This window comes from Garra rufa, chromosome 2, assembly GCF_049309525.1.
Source record: "Garra rufa chromosome 2, GarRuf1.0, whole genome shotgun sequence".
NCBI classification, from domain to species: Eukaryota; Metazoa; Chordata; class Actinopteri; order Cypriniformes; family Cyprinidae; genus Garra; species Garra rufa.
Window position 1 is genome coordinate 36,218,575 of NC_133362.1, and position 23,040 is coordinate 36,241,614.

Sequence of the window (23,040 nt, forward strand, 5' to 3'; positions counted from 1 at the left end):
GCAAAATCTCAAACTTGATAGGTGCATGAAAAAAACAGCGTTTTTGCCTGCAGTGTGATGATCCCCTTAAGAAGTAATGCAAAAGTAACGTAACGCGGCTGCTTTTAAAAGTAAATTTTCATAACACTGGTGTTTACACATTTTTACACAGCGTGCACAACGCCTCTGCACTAACTCCTGATTTCTCTCAACTTGGGGACAGGAGTCAATTAATGGGAAAACAAAGTAACTTAATTTAAAGGAACACTATACTTTTTTTTTTTTTTTTTTTGGAAATAGGCTCATTCTCCAATGAATGGATTTCAAAATGGTAAAACTCAACTTATTAACTCGGGGGGACTTGGAGAATGAGCTTATTTACAAAAAAGTGGAGTGTTCCTTTAAGTATTTTTTTATGCATTTGAAAAGCTGAGCCTGTGAATTCAAAGTAAACCAAAATAAAACATTGCATGTGTCTACCGATGGGTGGCGCTCTAATAAAAGCCCTGTTTGTTTCTGTATGCGTAGACCCTTACAGTCCGGGAATGAAATGGGCTGTGAAGATAAGATAAGACTAAGACTAAGTAAACAAAAGTTTCTTCTTCTTATGTAAAAGTGCATCTGCTTATTTTATCAGCCCTCGTACAGCAACTCTGAGAGGCAAAGCATAAAAAATATAGTACTCAGCCTACACCGTTATGTATATTTTCTCATGCAGTAGGCACAATAATGCAACAAAGTAATGCAATGCCAGTATTAGTCACTGGGGGTTCAGTTTGGGGTCGTTTATGACCTTCCGTCCCATTGGGTCCACCGCCTGACCAGCAGGGGCTGCAGAATGGAGCATCTCTGAATGAGCAGGAACTCTCGGTACCTCCCCGCACTAAGCTCCTGCACTAAGGCGGACACTGCAGGCGGATGAGCGCGGGGGTCTGTCCCACAACAGCGTGCTTCTAGCCTGGACACTTCTGTTACTTATGTCTGTTTCAAAAGGCAACGCATCTTTTCGTCTTTGGTCGTTCACTTTGTGACCTTATGATTTGGGAATCTCTACTGATGCTGGACATAAAGTGACTTTTACGTCGGAGTCGGTGTGAGTTTACAACGGTAAGATGGTTTAAATTTTTAATGTCACATTAACGCGTTTCTTCTCAGCTGATCGCCTGCGCATCTACGTGTCACGGAGACTTTGAAAGTGAATGTTTACATTGGAAAGTATCACAATCGAAAATATTTTTCTTTTGTTTTATTAGTCTTGTCCTCGTTCCCATGGTGAATGTATACCAACCCGCGTGCTGCATTGTGGGATACCTAATGGCTTTATAAAATCAGTTTTATAGGGTTAATTCACAAGTACATTACAGTTCTTGTTAAATAACTGAGGTAATATTTAATAATGCATTCTCTGTGTGGAAAATGTTACATGGAATCAGATAAAACATCCAAAGACCCTATTTTGACTTGACTATCAGGGGTGTTTGACTCTGAGGTCGTGACCATTCGACCAGTTCTTTAGTGGATTGATTCACTTGGTCTTTAAGGAACTTTCCTTTAAGTATGAGATATTTTTAGTCTCCATCGTTATCAGAAGTCACTTGAGACTACTGATAAAGAAGCTCGTCTCTTATTGGCTCGTAACACTAAAACATTGGTGCTTCATTGTCAGTTGTATCAGTACAATGGTATTCTTTGGAAAAACAAAGACACCTCAAAACAATAAAACCAGCAGGATAACAGAAGAAACAATACAATGGTGTAACTAAAGTATAAAAAGACAAAGTGTATGTAGTAAAGTAGTAATAAAATGCATAGCTTACAAAAAAGTGCCACAAAATTGACTGTATAGTGTTTAAATATTAAACTAATATTCAAAAGTTTGCAAGAATGCATTTATTTGACAAAATTAGAGTAAACTATAATATTGTGAAATATTATTACAATGTAAAAGAACTGTTTTTAATACATTTTAAATTCTGTGAAAAGATTTTGTTCAAAAGAACAACATTTATTTAAAATGGAAATATTTTGTAACATTATAACCAGTGTTGGGGGTAACACATTACAAGTAACGCAAGTTACATAATAATATTTTTTTTTCCAAGTAACTAGTAAAGTAACGAATTACTTTTTAATTCACAAGAAAATATCTGAGAGAAATTGTGAGATGTTACTTTAGTTCTAGAATAAATGTGAACATGCAAAAAAAAAAAATCTCACTCACTAAAAAAACAGATACAGTATTCCTCAAAATGAATAAAAACAGTGAAATTCAACACAAACCTGCAATAATTAAATATGGTAAATAATACACATATCTTTATGTATTTATTCCCATTTTATTAACCGTTGTCAAGATAATCTAACATTTGTTTTCCTTTTTTTTATTGCTGAATTGTTGACATTTTCTTCTTCTGCGGTCGACTGTACAGACATGAATTTACTTTTGGTGTGAAAAGGCTTTTACATTTGCCAAAAATAGAACTTTTTATATTAAAAACAAACAAGCAAGCCCTGCCCAGATTTAAAAAGTAGCACAAAAGTAACGTAACTCATTACTTTCCATAAAAAATAGTTAGTAATTAGTTACTTTTTTAGGGAGTAACTCAATATTGTAATGCATTGCTTTTAAAAGTAAGTTTCCCCAACAACACTGATTATAACATGTTTGTTAAATTTAATGCATTCTTACAGAATAAAACTATTTATTTCTTTAAAAAAATGTACTATCCCAAACTTTCATATGGTTTGTATAGAATATAAATCTCACTGCCTAAATTGGCATCATAAACTCAATGCAATATGTGATTAGATTGTCAGATCAATTCAATCAATTACTCTCTATGTAGGCTAGAGTCTGCTGCTCATACGTCAATGCAGATTTGACCACTAGCCTTGTTTTTCACTTTTATATCTACATTCCTATCCCAGACTTTGCTGGCTGTGCAGTATGTGGTGGGATGGATGAGGAGGAGCAGAACCGCTATGTGGCCCAGTTGAAAGCTGAGTTTGACAGCTGTGACACCACCGAAACCGGTTACCTTGACAAAGAGGAACTTACTGCCTTATGCCACAAGCTGAGTTTAGATGCCCATCTCCCCTTGCTTCTGGACACTCTGCTTGGACCCCAACATTATGCCAGGGTAAGCTGTTCCCCAAGTGCTTCTCATACTAATTCTGTATTATAGATATTAAGATAACGTCTTTTTGCAGGTGAATTTTGAAGAGTTCAAAGAGGGCTTTGTGGCTGTGCTATCAAGATCTTTGGATTTCAGTACTTCAGAGGAGGAGAGCAGCTATCTTGAACCAGGTACTTGACTAGAAAATGAACTTTAAATAACTCCAGGCTTATCAGAGCTTTCAAGCCTTGTTATATCTTCATGATATTTTGTTGTGTTTTCAGTCTGGACCTTGAGGACTCAAAGTTTGTTGATGGTACATGATGTTAAGTCGATGTTAAGAACTGAATTGAACATATCCTGGTGTTATTGTCTAAATGCTTATTTGTATTTCCTAATGAATATCCTTGTATATTTATAGTTAGTTACACTACCGTTCAAAGGTTTGGGGTCTTTAATATATTTTAATGTATTTGTTGTTTTCTTAGGCTGCATTAATTGATCAAAAATGCAATAGAAATAGCAATACTGTGAAATATCAGTAAAATGTAAGCTATTTAATTTAATATATTTTAAAATCTAATTTAATCCTGTGATACAAAGCTGAATTTTTGTCACATGATCTCTCATAAATCACTTTAATATGCTGATTTGCTGCTTGAGAAACATTTCTTATTATTATCAGTGTTGAAAACAGTTAATTGTGGAAACTGTGATACATTTTTTAGGATGCTTTGTTGAATAGAAAGTATAAAATAACTTTCATTTATTCAAAATAGAAATAATTCGTAATAATGTAAAGATCTTTACTGTCACTTTTGACCAACTTAATGCATCATTGTTGAATAAAAGTATTCATTTCTTTAAAAAAAATAATAATTTGAACTCCAAACTTTTGAACGGTGCAACTCCATCAAATTTCAGCTTATTGTTAGAGTCCTTAAAGGAACACTGCACTTTTTTAGGAAAAAGGCTCATTCTCCAACTCCCCCCGAGTTAATAAGTTGATTTTTACCGTTTTGAAATCCATTCAGCCGTTCTCCTGTTCTGGCGATATCGCTTTTAGCATAGCTTAGCATAGATCATTGAATCCTATTAGACCAATAGCATCGCGTACAAAAATGACCAACGAGTTTCCATATTTGTTGTATTTAAAACTTGACTCTTCTGTAGTTATATCGTGTACTAAGACCAGTGGAAATGCAAAGCTGCGAGTTTCTAGGCTGATAAGATTAGGAACTACACTTCCATTCCGGCGTAATAGTCAAGGAAGTTTGCTGCCGTAACATGGCTGAAGCAGGCAGAGTATTATCAGAAATGAGTTCCCAGCTAGTTTAGCATTTGCACATGTGCTGCGTGGTATTACTGCTCCTGCTTCAGCCTTATTACGGCAGCAAACTTCCTTGACTATTACGCCGGAATGGGAGTGTAGTTCCTAATCTTATCAGCCTAGAAACTCGCAGCTTTGCATTTTCACTGGTCTTAGTACACGATATAACTACAGAAGAGTCAAGTTTTAAATAGGACAAATATCGAAACTCGTTGGTCATTTTTGAACGTGATGCTATTGGTCTAATAGGATTCAATGATCTATGCTAAGCTATGCTAAAAGTGATATCGCCAGAACAGGAGAACGGCTGAATGGATTTCAAAACGGTAAAACTCAGCTTATTAACTCGGGGGGAGTTGGAGAATGAGCCTCTTTCCAAAAAAAGTGGAGTGTTCCTTTAAACTATTAATATGTGGCTCTAGAAAGTATTTTGACATTTAAACCACACTTTATACAGTTGCAGTCAAAATTATTCAACCCCCCAGAGACTGCAGTACTGTGCAAATACAAGCTTTCCTGAAGATCCAGGACTTTATAAAATATTGCATCTATAACAGTTTACTTCTATATTAAAAGTGATAATGTCAATATATAATGTAATATTTTTGAGTTCTGTGATTTTTTAATAACACAGCTATGACATAATTATTCAACCCCTATTTACCATTGCTGTTTTTTTTGTCACTTATTTGTATGATTAGGTACAAAACTGCCTTAAAACACAATTAAACCTTATTAGAAAACAGGATTAGCTTGAGCTGATACACATACATGCAGTTAGCCCATGCATGTGCTGAAGTTCGAGTAGCTAATATGACAAAGTCAACAGAGCTCTCACAAAAGCTGTAGAGAAGCTATAAAGAATTTCAGAAGAGAAGAAGAGAAATAATTGTATTACTTTAGAAAGTCTAAGGCTACATGAAGATTTTCAAAAACATTAAAAGTTCCTACAGACACAGCTGACACCTTTATTCCTTAGCTTAAAATGTGTTGTACCAGAAAACCTTCAATGTACAGCCAAAGACTTTCAGGATGACCCAGTGAAAGGTGGAAAAACATTGCCGAGTATAAGATGAACACAAGCCAAGCATGACTTTCATGTTGGGGCATCTTGCTGAATGCCACTCTTGACCAAGAAGAACATAAAACACTGACTTGAATATGCCAAACTGGAACTTTTTGAACCCATGGATCAACGGTATGTCTGGTGCAAAAAAGGCAAAACTTATGAGTTGCAGAAAGTGTAATTTACGACTGCATGAAGGGCATCATTGATTCTTTGAAGTTTCAGACAAATTTGACAAGAATTGTGATGCCTTTAGTGCAAAGACTGAAGCTGATGATCAATGGACTTTCCTGCAGGACAATCCCAAAGTATACATCCAGATCTACTTATGTTTGGTTCAGGGATCTGTCATAGAATGTTCTTGAGTGTTTGGTTGAATTTGAAGAAAGCAGTGGCAAAGGGAAAACCAAAGATTATCAGTCCTCTGAAAGCTTTTTCAGGTGCGGAATGGTCCAAGATTGCAGTAGAGAGGTGACAGAAGCTTCTAAGCACGTCCCAGCAGCGTTTATTGGTGGTTTTAAAGTATAAAAGATTCTGCACCAAATTTGACTTTTGGGGGTTGAATAATTTTGAACATAAATGTTTAGAGCTGCTTTAATTCTTTTTTTTTTTTCATTTTTCATGAACTTACGCTCTTAGAGTTACTCATGTGTATATACTCATATTAATAATCTTTCTCAAACAGTTCTTTATAAAAAAATCTTTATAAAAATCTTTATAAAATAACACAGATGCCTCTGTTAAATTTTTTCACAATTTTTCACAAAATTTTGTTCTCTGCAGCAAAATGCCTGGCAGGTCAAGGGGGTTGAATAATTTCGATTGCAACTGTACGTACATTAAAAATGACATTAGAATCACTGGATAAAAGCAAAAATGTTTAACAAAACTGATGTTTGGTGTGAGAAAATCTCTAGCATCATTTGCTTGGAAATGCCTCTTGGTTTAGCATTTTTTCAATCTTATGCAAAGACATTCATTTTCAAGAGTTGCTTTCTTATACTTTTACTTCTTGGGGTTACTGGAAAATTAGACAACTATGAAAAGACAGAAAGAGAAAACAATCATTATTTTAAATTTAGCAATGTTTGGTGTCATTGTAATGCCTTTACTAAACACCTAGACATTGTTTAAGAAGACATAATTATTATTGACATGTTTAAGAAGACAAAACACAGGCATTCCTGCTTATTCATGAAGTCATTCACAATAATAGCTCATAATACCTTGAGGTACCTGCCTAATGATTGTTATGATTCTTCTCACTTGAGCCATACTAAGTAATACAGATGCTGAAACATTTTAAACCAAACCCAGAATAACAATCGTCTTCTTTCATAGGTGCATTTGGGAGACTGGTACATTAGTCTATGTTGTGAAATCTCAGTGCGCAATGCTAAAATTATCTTCGAAAATGGTAAACCTGAAAGCTATGATGAGAAACAGATGTTCGAGGATTGAACCTGGGTTTGGAGATGTTAGGTTTAATTTCCTTTCCAAACATATTTCTCATTTGATGAAAAAGGTTTTGCGAGATCACCTACTATTGCAATTCCCACTATTGTTTTCTTCATTTTGACTGCTTCTGACATACTTTCATTATCTTTCGCTCTAAAGCATCATTTCCTGTGCTTCTAGCAGTCCCAGAGGAGGTGAAGCCTAAATATGTGAAAGGAACCAAACGGTACGGGCGGCGATCACGGCCAGACAAGACTGACTTAGAGCTGACAGCAGACTTAGAAGATTCACCATCGTTTGGGACTGACAAAGTAGAAACCAACGGTGTGAGGAGAGCCAAGCTCAGACGCTCCACCTCACTGGAGAGCGTTGAGGTAAAATTCGTGATACCTACAGTACCTTTCAAAATTTGGGGGTCAGAAAATGTTTTTTAAAAAAGAAATGAATACTTATACTTAGCAGGGATGCGTTAAATAGACCAAAAGTGACAGTAAAAGCATTTATAATGTTACAAAATACTTTTTTTAATAAATGCTGTTCTTTTAAACTATTCCTCAAAAAAGTGCCACAGTTATACAAAACTATTAAGCAGCACAATTGTTTTTTACATTAATCATAATAATAAATGTTTCTTGAACAGCAAATCTGAATATTAGAATGATTTCTGAAGGATCACGTGACATTGAAGACTGAAGTAATAATGCTGAAAATTCAGCTGTGATCACAGGAATAAATTACTTTATAAAATATATTCACATAGAAAACACATTTCAAATTACAGTAATATTTCAGAATTTTTTTTACTGGATTGATGAAATTATTGCAGCTGTGGTGGCCATAACAAACTTTAGAAGACTTGCAAAGTCTTGCAGACCCCAAACTTTTAAACAACAGTGTATATTATGTCTGTGTCTCTATGTCTGTTTTCATCCTTATTAATAAGTGAAAGAGCATGTAATTAAAATCAAATGACAAAATGGGGGTGTCATCTTGTGACTGTATGCAAATAGACTTCAAATATCAGCACTTAACACTGCAATGCACTTGAGGTGTTGTATTGTTAGTCAATTGAAAAGCTGAATCAGTTTGATTCTAGTGAATGGATCTGGGCAGACCTGCTTTTCACAGACAGGAAGTGCGGCGGTGTGGAATGTGCAAGTGCCGGCCCATAGTGCAGCCCCCACCTTTACCAGACTTTAGTGTTACTTTTGGCTCAGGATCAAAACATGGCTCATTTCACCTTCTCTTTTTTCCCCCTCAAAGAGCAGGAGCTCTCATAAAAGGGGTCTGTTGTTTCTGCTGTGTCTGTACTTTTTCTTCTGGAGTCATTTTACTCGTGCATAACAGTGCCAGACCAGAGAGCCAGTGCAAATGCAAACCTGTGCTGCTGGATGCCTTATTCCATGTGTTTCGTTTTACCATGTTGGAGTTATTTTGGATCCATCCTGATTTGGTACTAGAAACAACGGAGGATGATTATGTTTTTTTTGCTCATGCATGTCACATGAGGGACACTAAAGATGGCTTATGACACTTAGGACAAAGAAACTTATTTCGCTATATAAGTGCGCTGTCTGAGAGACTGTTTCTAAATGCTGTCAGAGATGTGTGCGCACATGAAGATGGTGTTTATAGAGCGTGGGTGTATTGAACTGAATTATTTTTGCCGCTTTATAGGCCTTCAACACAAACAGCTGTGAAAGAAAACACATATAACAATAAATTAGATCAGGGCAGCTCTTAAAGTGACAGCAGTCTAATATTCCTACATAAATGTTAATTAAACAACAAAAGAGAGAAAATCTCTCACTGCTCTTGACCACTTTTGTAACTTTATTAAGAAGAAATATTTAATTTACACAGTGAATATGCAGTGTTTTAATGCATTTTATTTATTTAAGGCAAAAATAACTATATTGTGATAGATATCAATACCGTGAAATAAAATTACTCATTCATTACTCATTACTCGTACATACTCAAATCATGTGATGTAAGATTTTGGACATTTGGACCCCTTGTTTAAACAAGCAGTTGTCTACTCTTATGAAAAAGAAGTGTGCTTAATTATATTGAATGTATACTTGTAGTGTACTTCAAATCTTTAAAGACACTTTTATGACAATTTTCTATGACAGCGTTTTAGTGCCATGTTAAAAAAAAAAACAAATCTAAAATTACAAGATTAAAGTCAATATTTTGAGAATAAAGTCAAAATATTTTGAGAGTAAAGTCGAAATTATGAAAATGAGGTCGAAATATATTGAGAATAAAGTCATAATTATGAGAATAAAGTCTTAAATGTTTCAAGAATAAAGTCAAAATGTATAGTCAAAATTGTGAAAATAAAGTCAAAATATTTTGAAAAAAAATGGTAATTTTAAGAATAAAGTCGAAACGTTTTAAGAATAAAGTCAAAAAAGTTTCGAGTATAAATCGAAATTACAAGAATAAAGTTGAAATTTTGAAAATAAAGTCGAAATGTTTCGAAAATAAAGTGGAAATTACGAGAATAAAGTCGAAATGTATCAAGAATAAAGTCGAAATTTTGAGAAAAAAAAGTTTAAATATTTCGAGAATAAAGTTGAAATTACGAGAATAAAGTTTAAATATTTCGAGAAAAAAGTCAAAATGTTTTAAGAATGAAGTCAAAATATTTAAAAAAATAAAGTCGAAATTACGATAATAACTGCAAAATGTTTTGAGAATAAAGTAAAAATGTTTAAGGAATAAAGTTGAAATTACGACGAATAATAGCAATAAGCTTTGTGCTTTGTACTTTTAATATAAAACAAAGTCTCAGCTTTCAAAATCTGTCAAGTTTATTGTGAAATTCAAACAATATGATTTGTAATGGTGGTAATGGTACTGTATTCATGTGAATCAGTTGTTGTCTTTTCTGGGGTATGTAAGTGACTATTCACAAGCCTCTTTATTGACGGTATAATACATTAAATGATTGCAAATAATATTTAACGCCTTTCATTTATTATTTTTAGCATGCCAGCCATCCAATAATCACAATTATTTTGTGTTTTGTTGCTTGTAATATAACACAGCTCAGCTTTCAAATTCTGTCAGTTTTACGAAATACAAATTATAAATGTGTTTTCCTCTCGATTTTAAGTTTATAACACGATATAATTTTGACCTTATTGTCAAAATATTTCAACTTTATTCTCGTAATTTCAACTTTATTCTCAACATATTTATTTAATCTCGTAATTCTTTTACATTTTTTTATGTGGCACTAAAACACTGTCATAGTTTTTCCAACACACTTAAGTACACTTTTAAAATACACTTTGTATATACTATTTAAGTACATATTAAATAACAGTTTTTAGAATTTTAATGCTTTAAAGTACACTTATTTTGATGTGCTGTCTAACATACCTAAACACTTGTGAAGTGTTTGTTTATAATTTTAACTGTAGTATTATTTGATGTTATATTTAAAGTATTACATTTGAATTGCAACTTCATTACAAATGTGTAATTATGCAAATACAAATTATACAGATATATGACATACTGTATAAGTTTCAATAGGAAGGACAGAGTATATTATGATTATTATGAAATTACATATAAAGATGTACTTGCGTCCTACTTAAGTGGGTTAAAAAGCACTAAAGTTGAGCTAATTGCATTTAATGCGAAACTATAATTCATTTTCGTTTAATAGACCTTTTTCACAGAAACCGGAAATACGCAATCGCAGGGTATGCAGACTTCCTGTGTAATGTCAACACAGCAGAAAGCCGGGTAATTTAAAATTAAAATGGAGAGCGTCTACACAACTTCCCTCGCTGGTTTGCCAAAGATAACTTTTGCCGACCTGATAAGAGTCGTGTAGGAAAACTCCGTCACAAAGAGGAACAAATTGGATAAAGGATATACATTTTTCCACTAAGAGTTTATCCGCGTTCATACACGCTTAACGTGGCTTAACGTACGTAAAAAACGACCAGGAAACCCCAAATTTCTGTCAAACCTTACTTGGAACAAACACTAACTACTATCAAAAGAACGAGCCCTTATTCCACAGATAAAGTGCATAATATCATGTTAAGCGTTTTCTCCCCCATAGAAGCCCATTATAAGGAAACAGCTTGGTTTAACTTACCTTAACAGCGACCAGGGAAGACCAAACTTCTGTTAAATTTCACTTATAATAAACACTTTCTGTTCTCAAAAGAACGAGCTCTCATTCAGCATATAAAGTGATCGCCCCCCATAGAAGTCCATTATACAAAAAAAAAAAAAAAAGCTTAACGTAGCTTAAAATTTTACTTATAATAAACACTTTCTGCTGTCAAAAGAATGAGCTCTTATTGAGCATATAAAGTGAATAATATCACGCTTTTCTCCCTATAGAACTCCATTAAGGAAAAAGCTTAACATGGTTTGTTATAATGGACTTCTATGGGGGGCGATCACTTTATATGCTGAATGAGAGCTCGTTCTTTTGACAGCAGCAAGTATTTATTATAAGTAAAATTTCACATAAGTTTGGTTTTCCCTGGTCGCTGTTGAGGTACGTAAACCACGTTAAGCAGTTTCCTTATAATGGACTTCTATGGGGGGCGATCACTTTATATGCTGAATAAGAGCTCGTTCTTTTGACAGCAGCAGGTATTTATTATAAGTAAAATTTCACATAAGTTTGGTTTTCCCTGGTCGCTGTTGAGGTACGTAAACCACGTTACGCTGTTTGCTTATAATGGGCTTCTATGGGGGAGAAAACGCTTAACGTGATATTATTCACTTTATCTGTGGAATAAGGGCTCGTTCTTTTGATAGTAGTTAATGTTTGTTCCACGTAAGGTTTGACAGAAACTTGGGGTTTCCTGGTCGTTTTTTACATACATTAAGCCACGTTAAGCGTTTTTCACGTTGTTTAACTGGTTACCGGCATACCGGGGCGGAAATAGGTTTACACAGCAATTACGTATTTCCGGCGCAAAATACGGAAGTTGTGAGAAAGGTCTATTGTAAGTAACAATTAAGTGTCCAAAAACATTACATTCAGTTTGAACTTAAGTACATTTTATAATGTGTACTGTATTGTCATAAGTATTCTTTTAAAAGTATGCTGAAGTGTACTTCTTTTTCACGAGTAGAACAGCTTTGCAATGTGCTAAAACCACTCAGATCATCATCATGTTGGTAATATTTTCCAAAACAGTGTAAAAATCTAGTCCAGTGGTGCAGTTTGGGTTGAGACTTCTTGAGGGAGTAGGTCACAGTCTGCGGAGGATTCAAGCAATCAAGTGCTTTAGCCAAGAACGAAAGCATTCTGGTCCATCAGTACAGTTTATGTTGGCAGCGACCAGCATTTGGTGTTTATGAACCAGCCCGCCAGGCTCCATTTGGTCCGGCGTGTTTTAGTGCCTCATGGTGTGTTTTATGTGTCGAATCTGTTCAACCAGGATCAGAGAGGTCTTGGTCTGGGTGGAGCTCAGGGTGCAAAGCATCAGCTGTGGTCAGAAGGCCTGATAAAGCGAAGAACAACAAGGGAAGGGTTTGGCTATAATTTGGCATGGCGCTTCCTCTAACTGCGCCTCTCATTTTAGAAACGCACACTCGCATACCAAAGCCCTCCCTCGTTCTCTTACTCTTTCTCTCTCTCTACACGTTGCTCCCGTTCTGTTCTCCTTTTCTTCTCCCGCTCCTCTCTCGTTTTTCATAACAGTGTTTGAAATATTTAGGGCTTTTATGTAACCCAGTACACGCTATTTCAATGAATGGAGGAGATTACATGCTCTAAATCAACTCTTTGTACTGTCACTAGCGTTTCTGTGTAACTCTGTAGCGGGAAGATCCAACTCGCCGTGTCTTGTACAGTAATCTGATGAACCTGCACAGTACAAGTATTATGTAAAAGGTTTTAAACATCTTAAATGCACTTTTTACAAAATTGAAGACAAATTTTTTTTTTTACAAAATGTACACACTCCTTGCAGAATCTGCAAAATGTTAATTATTGTACCAAAATAAGAGGGATTGTGCAAAATGCATGTTAGTTTTTATTTAATACTGACCTGAATAAGCTATTTCACATAAAAGATGATGAGAAAATAATAGTTGAATTCATAAAACTGACCCCGTTCAAAAGTTTACGCATGATTTTTAATACTGTGTGTGTTTTTTATTGTTTAGTAGAGTCTCATGCTCATGAGTCTCTTGTTTGTCCTGAACAGTTAAACTGCCTCCTGTTCTTCTGAAAATCATTCAGGTCCCACAAATTCTTTGGTTTTTGCAGCTTTTTTTGTATTTGAACTCTTTCCAACAATGACTGCATGATTTTGAATTCCATCTTTTCACACTGAGGACAACTGAGGGACTGCAACTATTACAGAAGGTTCAAACACTCACTGATGCTCCAGAAGAAAAAACTACGCATTAAGAGCTGGGGGTGAAAACTTTTGAACAGAACAAAGATGTGTATATTTTTCTTATTTTGTCTAAATCTAATATTTTTTTTATTAAGTACTGCCCTTCAGAAGCTACATAAGATAGATACATGTTTCCCAGAAGACAAAATAAGTTAAATTTACTCTGATCTATAAATTCAAAAAGTTTTCACCCCCTGGCTCTTAATGCATTGCGTTTGCTTCTGAAGCATCAGTGAGCATTTGAACCTTCTGTAATAGTTGCACATGAGTCTCTCAGTTGTCCTCATTGTGAAATACTGGATAAAAAAAAGTAAAAAAAACAAACAAATCAAAAACAAATTGAACTGAAATAAAAAAGGTTTAAATTGAAGTACTCAAGTTACTACAATAAAAATAAATTATTGCTCAACAGAAAAACTAAAATGAATAAAAATGACAAGCACATAACAAATTGACTAAAACTTAAAGTAAAAATCGAATGAAAACTGAAATTATAAATAGTAATAATATTAAAAATATTACAAATAGTATGATTGAAGGATGTTTGTAATTGAAAATCCAGTCATTTCTGTCCTAAACAGCAAAGAATTGCTCTAGCAACACCAATTGACTATTTACTTTTTAAATGCATGTTCCTGGCCATGAGGTATTTCATATGTTATTCCAAATACTCTTTTTTTTTTTATTTAAATGTAATAATTTGTTATATACACAATAGTTTCATAACCTTTTTTTTTTATAAAATCCCAGATTTCTCTAAAAATATATCAGATTATGCTAGTAAAATGGGTTGCAAACTGCTTTCCACATGAATTTACCGCTAACCAGAATGTTTTATCAGAAATACTGTATCAATACAGTGTACAGACTGTAAATATGTCAAATGAAGAAACAAACTATGGATAGAATGGACAGTATCTGTGCAGATTCACAGGCCTCAGCACAGACTCCAGTCCATATAGTCTTTTACAACATTCATGTGAGCAACACCACTGCTTGTTTATGTAAATAATTCAACCAGCTGTCATAAATATTGCACACAAACCTTGTCATGCAATATAAATTATTTAGTTTTGGGAACGTCATACACTAAAATACAACACGTTTCATCAAGCAGAAGCTGAGGAACATTCTTAATGAATTGTGATCAAGTCTCTAATATCTTTTAATTGTTTGGGAGATTTTTTGCATCCAATTTAGAGAGTAGCCTTTCCTGAAAGACCATATCTCCATGCTTTTCTTGTCAGGGATGAACAATGTCCTCACTTAATTTTCCCAGCAGAAATGATCAATGAAGTGGCTTTTTTCTCTGACTAAATCTGCCCTGTTTGTCTGAGAGAGACAGATACAAGACATTCTGCTGACTTGGAAAGCTGTTTGTGAACAGTTATGTAATGTTGTTTAAATTTTAATGCTGATGGTAATTGATTGTGGCTTGTCCCATATTCAGCTGGGTTTGTTCTTTTGTTGCTGGAGGCTGAGCTGTGTACCGTTTCGATCAGTGGCTCCTGTTCTATTTTGTCTACTGCATTTGATCATTGCCATACATTGATCATACCACAGAAATCTTACAGGTCAATGAGGATGAATCAAACTGGAGTACACCACTAGATGGCACTGGCACACAAATGAAGTCATGTACATCATGTCATGTGAATTATGATATTTCCAATGTGAGGGGGAACATCAATCTTGACTTGAAATTTGTAAAAAAAGACAAAAATAGCTGATTATAACTGGATACCACATGCTAAAATTGTAATGAAGTCAGCTTTCGATGTAGCAAACTAAACAAATGTTTGTTACATAATACCTACAGATTCACTAGTTCATTAAAACAATAGTAGGCAATATTCAGTGTGCAGTATCCAGTTAGCAAACACCTTTACAATTACTTTTAGTACTACATTTTTACTGCATTTGTGTTAATGGTGTCAGTCAATTTTAAAGCACTCTGTGTTGTAACTGTTGGATAACTCTGTCCCACTCCAAAACGTTTCTTACGTAAGCTCTTTTACATCATTACAGAGAGATTTAGCTGGCGTTATATGAGCAAGGTTTAAGCTGTTTAGCATGATGCAGTGTTTCTATATTGATGTGATGAGCAGCATTAGTCTTGAGCTTGTATCTGCCAGTTATTCCTTTCCAGCGTTGCAGAAGTAATCACTGCTGGGATGGAATGCCTTATGATGATTGTACTGTGTTCCTTGTGATCTCTGAACCATACTAGCTAGTATGTATACTAGTCTCTATCTTCTCACTCACTTCAGTCAAGAGTCAGAACATTAATTCAAGATATTAATGTTAAACTCGTTTTGTTGCTTCTTTAATTATGACAGTATATAGTGTGTATACTGTGCACAATACACAGCAGGCACACAACGTCATTAGACATTAATAATGGTTTAATTTCGCTTGCGACATCAGGTAATCAAAATTCACATCCGCACAATGTCAAATTCTAACTTCAGTAGACGTTGACGTTGATATGACTAAATACTGACATTTAGTCATAAGGTATGGTGACCAAAATATCTGTCTGAGTCAATCTGACAGTGGATTCTAGCATCAACCTGATTTTCATCTCATTTTCAATCTGACGTCAATCTGGTTTTCGTTTTTAACCAAAACCCAACGTTTGTCCATCGTTGGAGGTTGCCGTGAATCTAACATTGGATTATGACGTCAACCCGGTTTTCGTTTTCAACCAAAACCCAACGTCTGTCCATCGTTGGAGGCTGCCGTCAATCTAACATTGGATTCTGACGTCAATCCGGTTTTCGTTTTCAACCAAAACCCAACGGCTGTCCGGCGTTGGAGGTTGCCGTCAATCTAACATTGGATTCTGACGTCAATCCGGTTTTCGTTTTCAACCAAAACCCAACGTCTGTCCATCGTTGGAGGTTGCCATCAATCTGACGTTGGATTCTGACGTCAACTCGGTTTTCGTTTTCAACCAAAACCCAACTTCTGTCCATCGTTGGAGGTTGCCGTCAATCTAACATTGGATTCTGACGTCAACCCGGTTTTCGTTTTCAACCAAAACCCAACGTCTGTCCGGCATTGGAGGTTGCCGTCAATCTATCATTGGATTCTGACGTCAATCCGGTTTTCGTTTTCAACCAAAACCCAACGTCTGTCCATCGTTGGAGGTTGCCGTCAATCTAACATTGGATTCTGACGTCAATCCGGTTTTAGTTTTCAACCAAAACCCAACGTCTGTCCATCTTTGGAGGTTGCCGTCAATCTAACATTGGATTCTGACGTCAATCCGGTTTTCGTTTTCAACCAAAACCCAACGGCTGTCCGGCGTTGGAGGTTGCCGTCAATCTAACATTGGATTCTGACGTCAATCCGGTTTTCGTTTTCAACCAAAACCCAACGTCTGTCCATCGTTGGAGGTTGCCATCAATCTGACGTTGGATTCTGACGTCAACTCGGTTTTCGTTTTCAACCAAAACCCAACTTCTGTCCATTGTTGGAGGTTGCCGTCAATCTAACATTGGATTCTGACGTCAACCCGGTTTTCGTTTTCAACCAAAACCCAACGTCTGTCCGGCATTGGAGGTTGCCGTCAATCTATCATTGGATTCTGACGTCAATCCGGTTTTCGTTTTCAACCAAAACCCAACGTCTGTCCATCGTTGGAGGTTGCCGTCAATCTAACATTGGATTCTGACGTCAATCCGGTTTTAGTTTTCAACCAAAACCCAACGTCTGTCCATCTTTGGAGGTTGCCGTCAATCTAACATTGGATTCTGACGTCAATCCGGTTTTCGTTTTCAACCAAAACCCAACGTCTGTCCGGCGTTGGAGGTTGAAGTCAATCTGACGTTGGATTCTAATGTCAACCTGGTTTTTGTTTTCAACCAAAACTCAACGTCTGTCCGGCGTAGGAGGTTGCCGTCAATCTAACATTGGATTCTGACGTCAATCCGGTTTTAGTTTTCAGCCAAAACCCAACGTCTGTCCATCTTTGGAGGTTGCCGTTAATCTAACATTGGATTCTGACGTCAACCTGGTTTTCGTTTTCAACCAAAACCCAACGTCTGTCCATCGTTGGAGATTGCCGTCAATCTAACGTTGGATTCTGACGACAACCCGGTTTTAGTTTTCAACCAAAACCCAACGTCTGTCCATCGTTGGAGGTTGCCGTCAATCTAACGTTGGATTCTGACGACAACCCGGTTTTAGTTTTCAACCAAAACCCAACGTCTGTCCATCTTTGGAGGTTGCCGTCAATCTAACATTGGATTCTGACGTCAATCCGGTTTTAGTTTTCAACCAAAACCCAACGTCTGTCCATCTTTGGAGGTTGCCGTCAATCTAACATTGGATTCTGACGTCAATCCGGTTTTCGTTTTCAACCAAAACCCAACGGCTGTCCGGCGTTGGAGGTTGCCGTCAATCTAACATTGGATTCTGACGTCAATCCGGTTTTCGTTTTCAACCAAAACCCAACGTCTGTCCATCGTTGGAGGTTGCCATCAATCTGACGTTGGATTCTGACGTCAACTCGGTTTTCGTTTTCAACCAAAACCCAACTTCTGTCCATTGTTGGAGGTTGCCGTCAATCTAACATTGGATTCTGACGTCAACCCGGTTTTCGTTTTCAACCAAAACCCAACGTCTGTCCGGCATTGGAGGTTGCCGTCAATCTATCATTGGATTCTGACGTCAATCCGGTTTTCGTTTTCAACCAAAACCCAACGTCTGTCCATCGTTGGAGGTTGCCGTCAATCTAACATTGGATTCTGACGTCAATCCGGTTTTAGTTTTCAACCAAAACCCAACGTCTGTCCATCTTTGGAGGTTGCCGTCAATCTAACATTGGATTCTGACGTCAATCCGGTTTTCGTTTTCAACCAAAACCCAACGTCTGTCCGGCGTTGGAGGTTGAAGTCAATCTGACGTTGGATTCTAATGTCAACCTGGTTTTTGTTTTCAACCAAAACTCAACGTCTGTCCGGCGTAGGAGGTTGCCGTCAATCTAACATTGGATTCTGACGTCAATCCGGTTTTAGTTTTCAGCCAAAACCCAACGTCTGTCCATCTTTGGAGGTTGCCGTTAATCTAACATTGGATTCTGACGTCAACCTGGTTTTCGTTTTCAACCAAAACCCAACGTCTGTCCATCGTTGGAGATTGCCGTCAATCTAACGTTGGATTCTGACGACAACCCGGTTTTAGTTTTCAACCAAAACCCAACGTCTGTCCATCGTTGGAGGTTGCCGTCAATCTAACGTTGGATTCTGACGACAACCCGGTTTTAGTTTTCAACCAAAACCCAACGTCTGTCCATCTTTGGAGGTTGCCGTCAATCTAACATTGGATTCTGACGTCAATCCGGTTTTCGTTTTCAACCAAAACCCAACGTCTGTCCATCGTTGGAGGTTGCCGTCAATCTAACGTTGGATTCTGACGACAACCCGGTTTTAGTTTTCAACCAAAACCCAACGTCTGTCCATCTTTGGAGGTTGCCGTCAATCTAACATTGGATTCTGACGTCAACCTGGTTTTCGTTTTCAACCAAAACCCAACGTCTGTCCATCGTTGGAGATTGCCGTCAATCTAACGTTGGATTCTGACGACAACCCGGTTTTAGTTTTCAACCAAAACCCAACGTCTGTCCATCTTTGGAGGTTGCCGTCAATCTAACATTGGATTCTGACGTCAATCCGGTTTTAGTTTTCAACCAAAACCCAACGTCTGTCCGGCGTTGGAGGTTGAAGTCAATCTGACGTTGGATTCTAATGTCAACCTGGTTTTTGTTTTCAACCAAAACTCAACGTCTGTCCGGCGTAGGAGGTTGCCGTCAATCTAACATTGGATTCTGACGTCAACCCGGTTTTCGTTTTCAACCAAAACCCAACGTCTGTCCATCGTTGGAGGTTGCCGTCAATCTAACATTGGATTCTGACGTCAACCCGGTTTTCGTTTTCAACCAAAACCCAACGTCTGTCCATCGTTGGAGGTTGCCGTCAATCTAACGTTGGATTCTGACGACAACCCGGTTTTCATTTTCAACCAAAACCTCACTAGACGTTGATCTTTTGTTACTTTTAGGTTTTGGCATTAACTAACCAAAATCCAACGTCATATTGACATCAAATACTGACATTTAGTTATGAGGTATGGAGACCAAAATGCAATGTCTGTCCAGCATTGGAATCTGACATCAACCTGATTTTTGGTTTCAACCAAAACGCAACGTCTGTCTGTTGGAGGTTGACGTATATCTGACGTAGGATTCTGACATCAGTTAGATGCTTGTTTTAATCCAAAACACATTGTCTGCCCGGACTGGCGGTTGACATCAATCTGACATTGTATTCTGACATCAACTCGAATTTTGCTTTCAACCAAAACGCAACGTCTGTCCGTCATTGAATGTTGAAATTCTGACATCAACTCGATTTTCGTTTTCAACCAAAACCCAATGCGTGTTCTACATTGGGGTCCAACATCAATCTGACGCCCTGTGCCTGATGGGTAAGTATGAATCCCCTGGAAGACCTACTACGTTGCCAAAATGTGTCAAACATTTTTACATAAAAATGGATCAAAAATGTAAAATAACCATTTATGACTTAGCTAGATCCCAAAAAGTCAATTTACAGAATTACATTTAGAGTACATTTAGATTCACTCACACTGCTGTTTTTTGCACAGCTGAGCCTTTTAACCAATTAAACGCATTTCTGTTCAGCGCTGAAAATGAACCAATCAGAGGTGCTTAGATTAGTCAGTGCTAAAAAAAAAAGCTGGATCTGTTGAGTGCGTATGCTCGCGAATTCCCTCATTATAAACGACACAATGATGTAAATTAAAGATTAATTTCATAGCTTTAGTGATTATAATGGGAGTTTTTGCATAACTTGTGCTAGACTTGGCTAAAGTCATGGACCAACATGTCTGTGAAACCATAACGTGACGTGCCCAAACCGAAACAAAAATTTTGTTTTATGTTATATTGTTTTATATTGATATTAATAATCATTATTACAATTTAAAGAACAATCATTTACAATAATGATTTTTGTCTTAATATTGCAGCTCTATCAGTTGTTTTTTTACATGTATAATTTAGACACAGTTGTCTATTGTTATTGACAACAGTTTAAAATATTGATAAGTAATTGAGTAAATGTGTTTAACATTAAAGACAACAAATGGATTTTATAAAAATAAGGTGATTAAAAAATTGCCCTTACAAATGTATAAAAAATGCCCCTGGAAATCAATTATTAATAGAAAAGTTAATTTCTGACCCTGGTGGGCAGAATATATATATATATATATATATATATATATATATATATAGTAGTTAAGCACTGTCAATGCACTGTTTACAGAGTCTCAAATCAGATGAGGACACAGGAAGCAACAAGGAGTCCACACACCACTATTTTGTGGCACAAGGTATGTTAGATACTACTATATTGTGAACATTTTAAATTAGTCACGCATGTTTATATAAAAAATCAGCACATAGCTCTAATTCCTTCTGATTTAAATATATTCAAGGCCAGTTGAAGCTCTGGAATCAAGATGGCACAGGAAGTCCTCAGCGCTCATCTGACCCTCAGCAGGAAGTGACAGATGGCCAGGTAAAGGCAGTATGGCAGGAGCTGGGGGTCGGAGCTGGAGGATCACTAAACCGCGAGGAGCTGTCTCTCGTCTGTGACCGCATCGGTCTCAAGGACTTACAGTCTGAGGTACAGTCATGTAACATTCTGTACGGAGAAGGATTAGTAATCATATTAACTGAGTTAGGACATTCCGTGCTGCTTTTTTGCTACTATTTACTCTTTACAGAGTTTATAGTGACTTTCCTTCACCATTCAGTGCATAAAACACTGTTATCCTTGTTTTTTGTTTATGCAAAGGAGTTAGATGCTCTCTTCAGGAAACTAGACAAGGATCAGGATGGGAGAGTCAGTCTGAGCGAGTTCCAGAGCGGACTGTTCACACAACACCATCACGCTACACCCATCTCTACCTCCACCCCTGCACGGCCCAAACCACAGCGCTCCATCTCAAAGGTCAGGATCAACTCAAGGTCATGGTGATGTTGCAGTGGAAAGCAGAATGTAGCCAGAAATAAGCATAGATTTGCCAAACAATCTGGAGCAAATGCTGACACCAGTATGCAAGAGTGTGCCTGCATGGTTTCTCTGTGAATTAAGAGAATGCGTGAAAGAAGCAGTTATTTGTGATTGTTACTTGCTTAATTACAATTTTTGACAATTGTGACCTTGGACCACAAAACCAGTCTTAAGTAGCACAGGTATATTTTTTAGCAATAGCCAAAAATACATTGAATGGGTCAAAACTATCTGTTTTTCTTTTTATTTCTTTTAAGTAAAGATCATTTTGTACATTTCCTACTGTAAATATATCAAAACTTAATTTTTGATTAGTAATATGCATTGCTAAAAACTTCATTTGGACAACTTTAAAGGAGATTTTCTCAATATTTAGATTTTTTTTGCACCCTTAGGTTTCAGATTTTGAAATATTTGTATCTTGACCAAATACTGTCTTATCCTAACAAACCATACATCAGTGGAAAGCTTTTTTTCCAGATTATGTATAAATCTTAGTTGAAAAAAAAAACCTTTTATGACTGTTTTTGTGGTCACAATTCAGTTTAAATTTCAAAGTACTTGTATTTGCCAAATGTATTGGCATATTTATTGTTTACATAAAATGACAATACAAAATTACAATAACAAATAAGAATAGTAGAATAGTATTAAAATAAGGTGCCATGTAATAAATCAAATAGGAGAAATATCTAATAATTGACATTTTGCAATAATTAAGGTTTTTTCATGTTTTAAAAGAAGTTTGTTTACTAAGGCTGCATTCATTTGATCAAAAATACAGTAAAACACTAATATTGTTAAATATTATTACAATTTAAAACTACTATTTTTATATAATAAAATTACATTGGGCTGCTATAAGAATGAGATAAACTACTTACAGTAAGTCTTATTCACATCACATCTGTATTTATTCACAAAATCTGTCACTAAATGTCCAGTCATATTGTGAAATATTATTACAAATTAAAAATAACTGCTTTCTATTTAAATATATTTTAAAATGTAAATTGTTCCTGTAATGCAAAGCTGAATTTTCAGAATCATTACTCCAGTCTTCAGCGTCACATGATCCTTCAGAAATCATTTTAATATGCTGATTTGACGCTTAATTATTAATGGTGCTCAATTATTAATAATGGTTTTAATTATCAATGTACTAAAATATTAAGCAACACAATTGTTTTAATCATCGATAATAAGAAATTTGTCTAGAGTATAAAAAAGCTTGTTCGAGGATCATGTGACACTAAAGACTGGCGTATGGCTGCTAAAAAATTCAGCTTTGCATCACAGAAATAGATTACATTTAAAAATATATATATTTAAATAGAAAACAGTTATTTTTTAAATGATATTAATATTAGAGAATTTTTGATTGTATAAATGCACTCTTGGAAAACATACTTCTTTAAAAACATTCTGAGATTTAAAAATCTTTAAAAAAATTCTGAGTTATTCCAAACCATTTTGTGTACATATATAGACAATATGGCAAAAAAAAAATAAAAAATGCTAATGTATGTACATGAGTTTGGGTCAATGGGTCAAAATACATTTTTATATATTTTTTTCTTTT

The 23,040-nt window shown here is 35.9% G+C and overlaps 1 protein-coding gene across 3 annotated transcripts in view; it reads left to right on the top strand.

Moving 5' to 3' along the window:
* The first annotated feature begins 812 nt into the window (after positions 1-812).
* The window catches only part of ninl (ninein-like), a 45,853-nt gene continuing 23,625 nt past the window's right edge, over positions 813-23,040 (top strand). The window contains exons 1-7 of one of the 3 annotated variants that reach the window (XM_073834197.1): positions 813-1,086; positions 2,908-3,119; positions 3,190-3,286; positions 7,130-7,323; positions 20,706-20,772; positions 20,878-21,068; positions 21,240-21,395. In XM_073834197.1, coding sequence (XP_073690298.1) covers positions 2,937-3,119; positions 3,190-3,286; positions 7,130-7,323; positions 20,706-20,772; positions 20,878-21,068; positions 21,240-21,395 — 888 coding nt within the window. In that variant the 5' untranslated portion in view covers positions 813-1,086; positions 2,908-2,936. The remainder of the gene's footprint in view (positions 1,087-2,907; positions 3,120-3,189; positions 3,287-7,129; positions 7,324-20,705; positions 20,773-20,877; positions 21,069-21,239; positions 21,396-23,040) is intronic. The other 2 variants (XM_073834199.1, XM_073834200.1) reach the window with 2 other exon arrangements.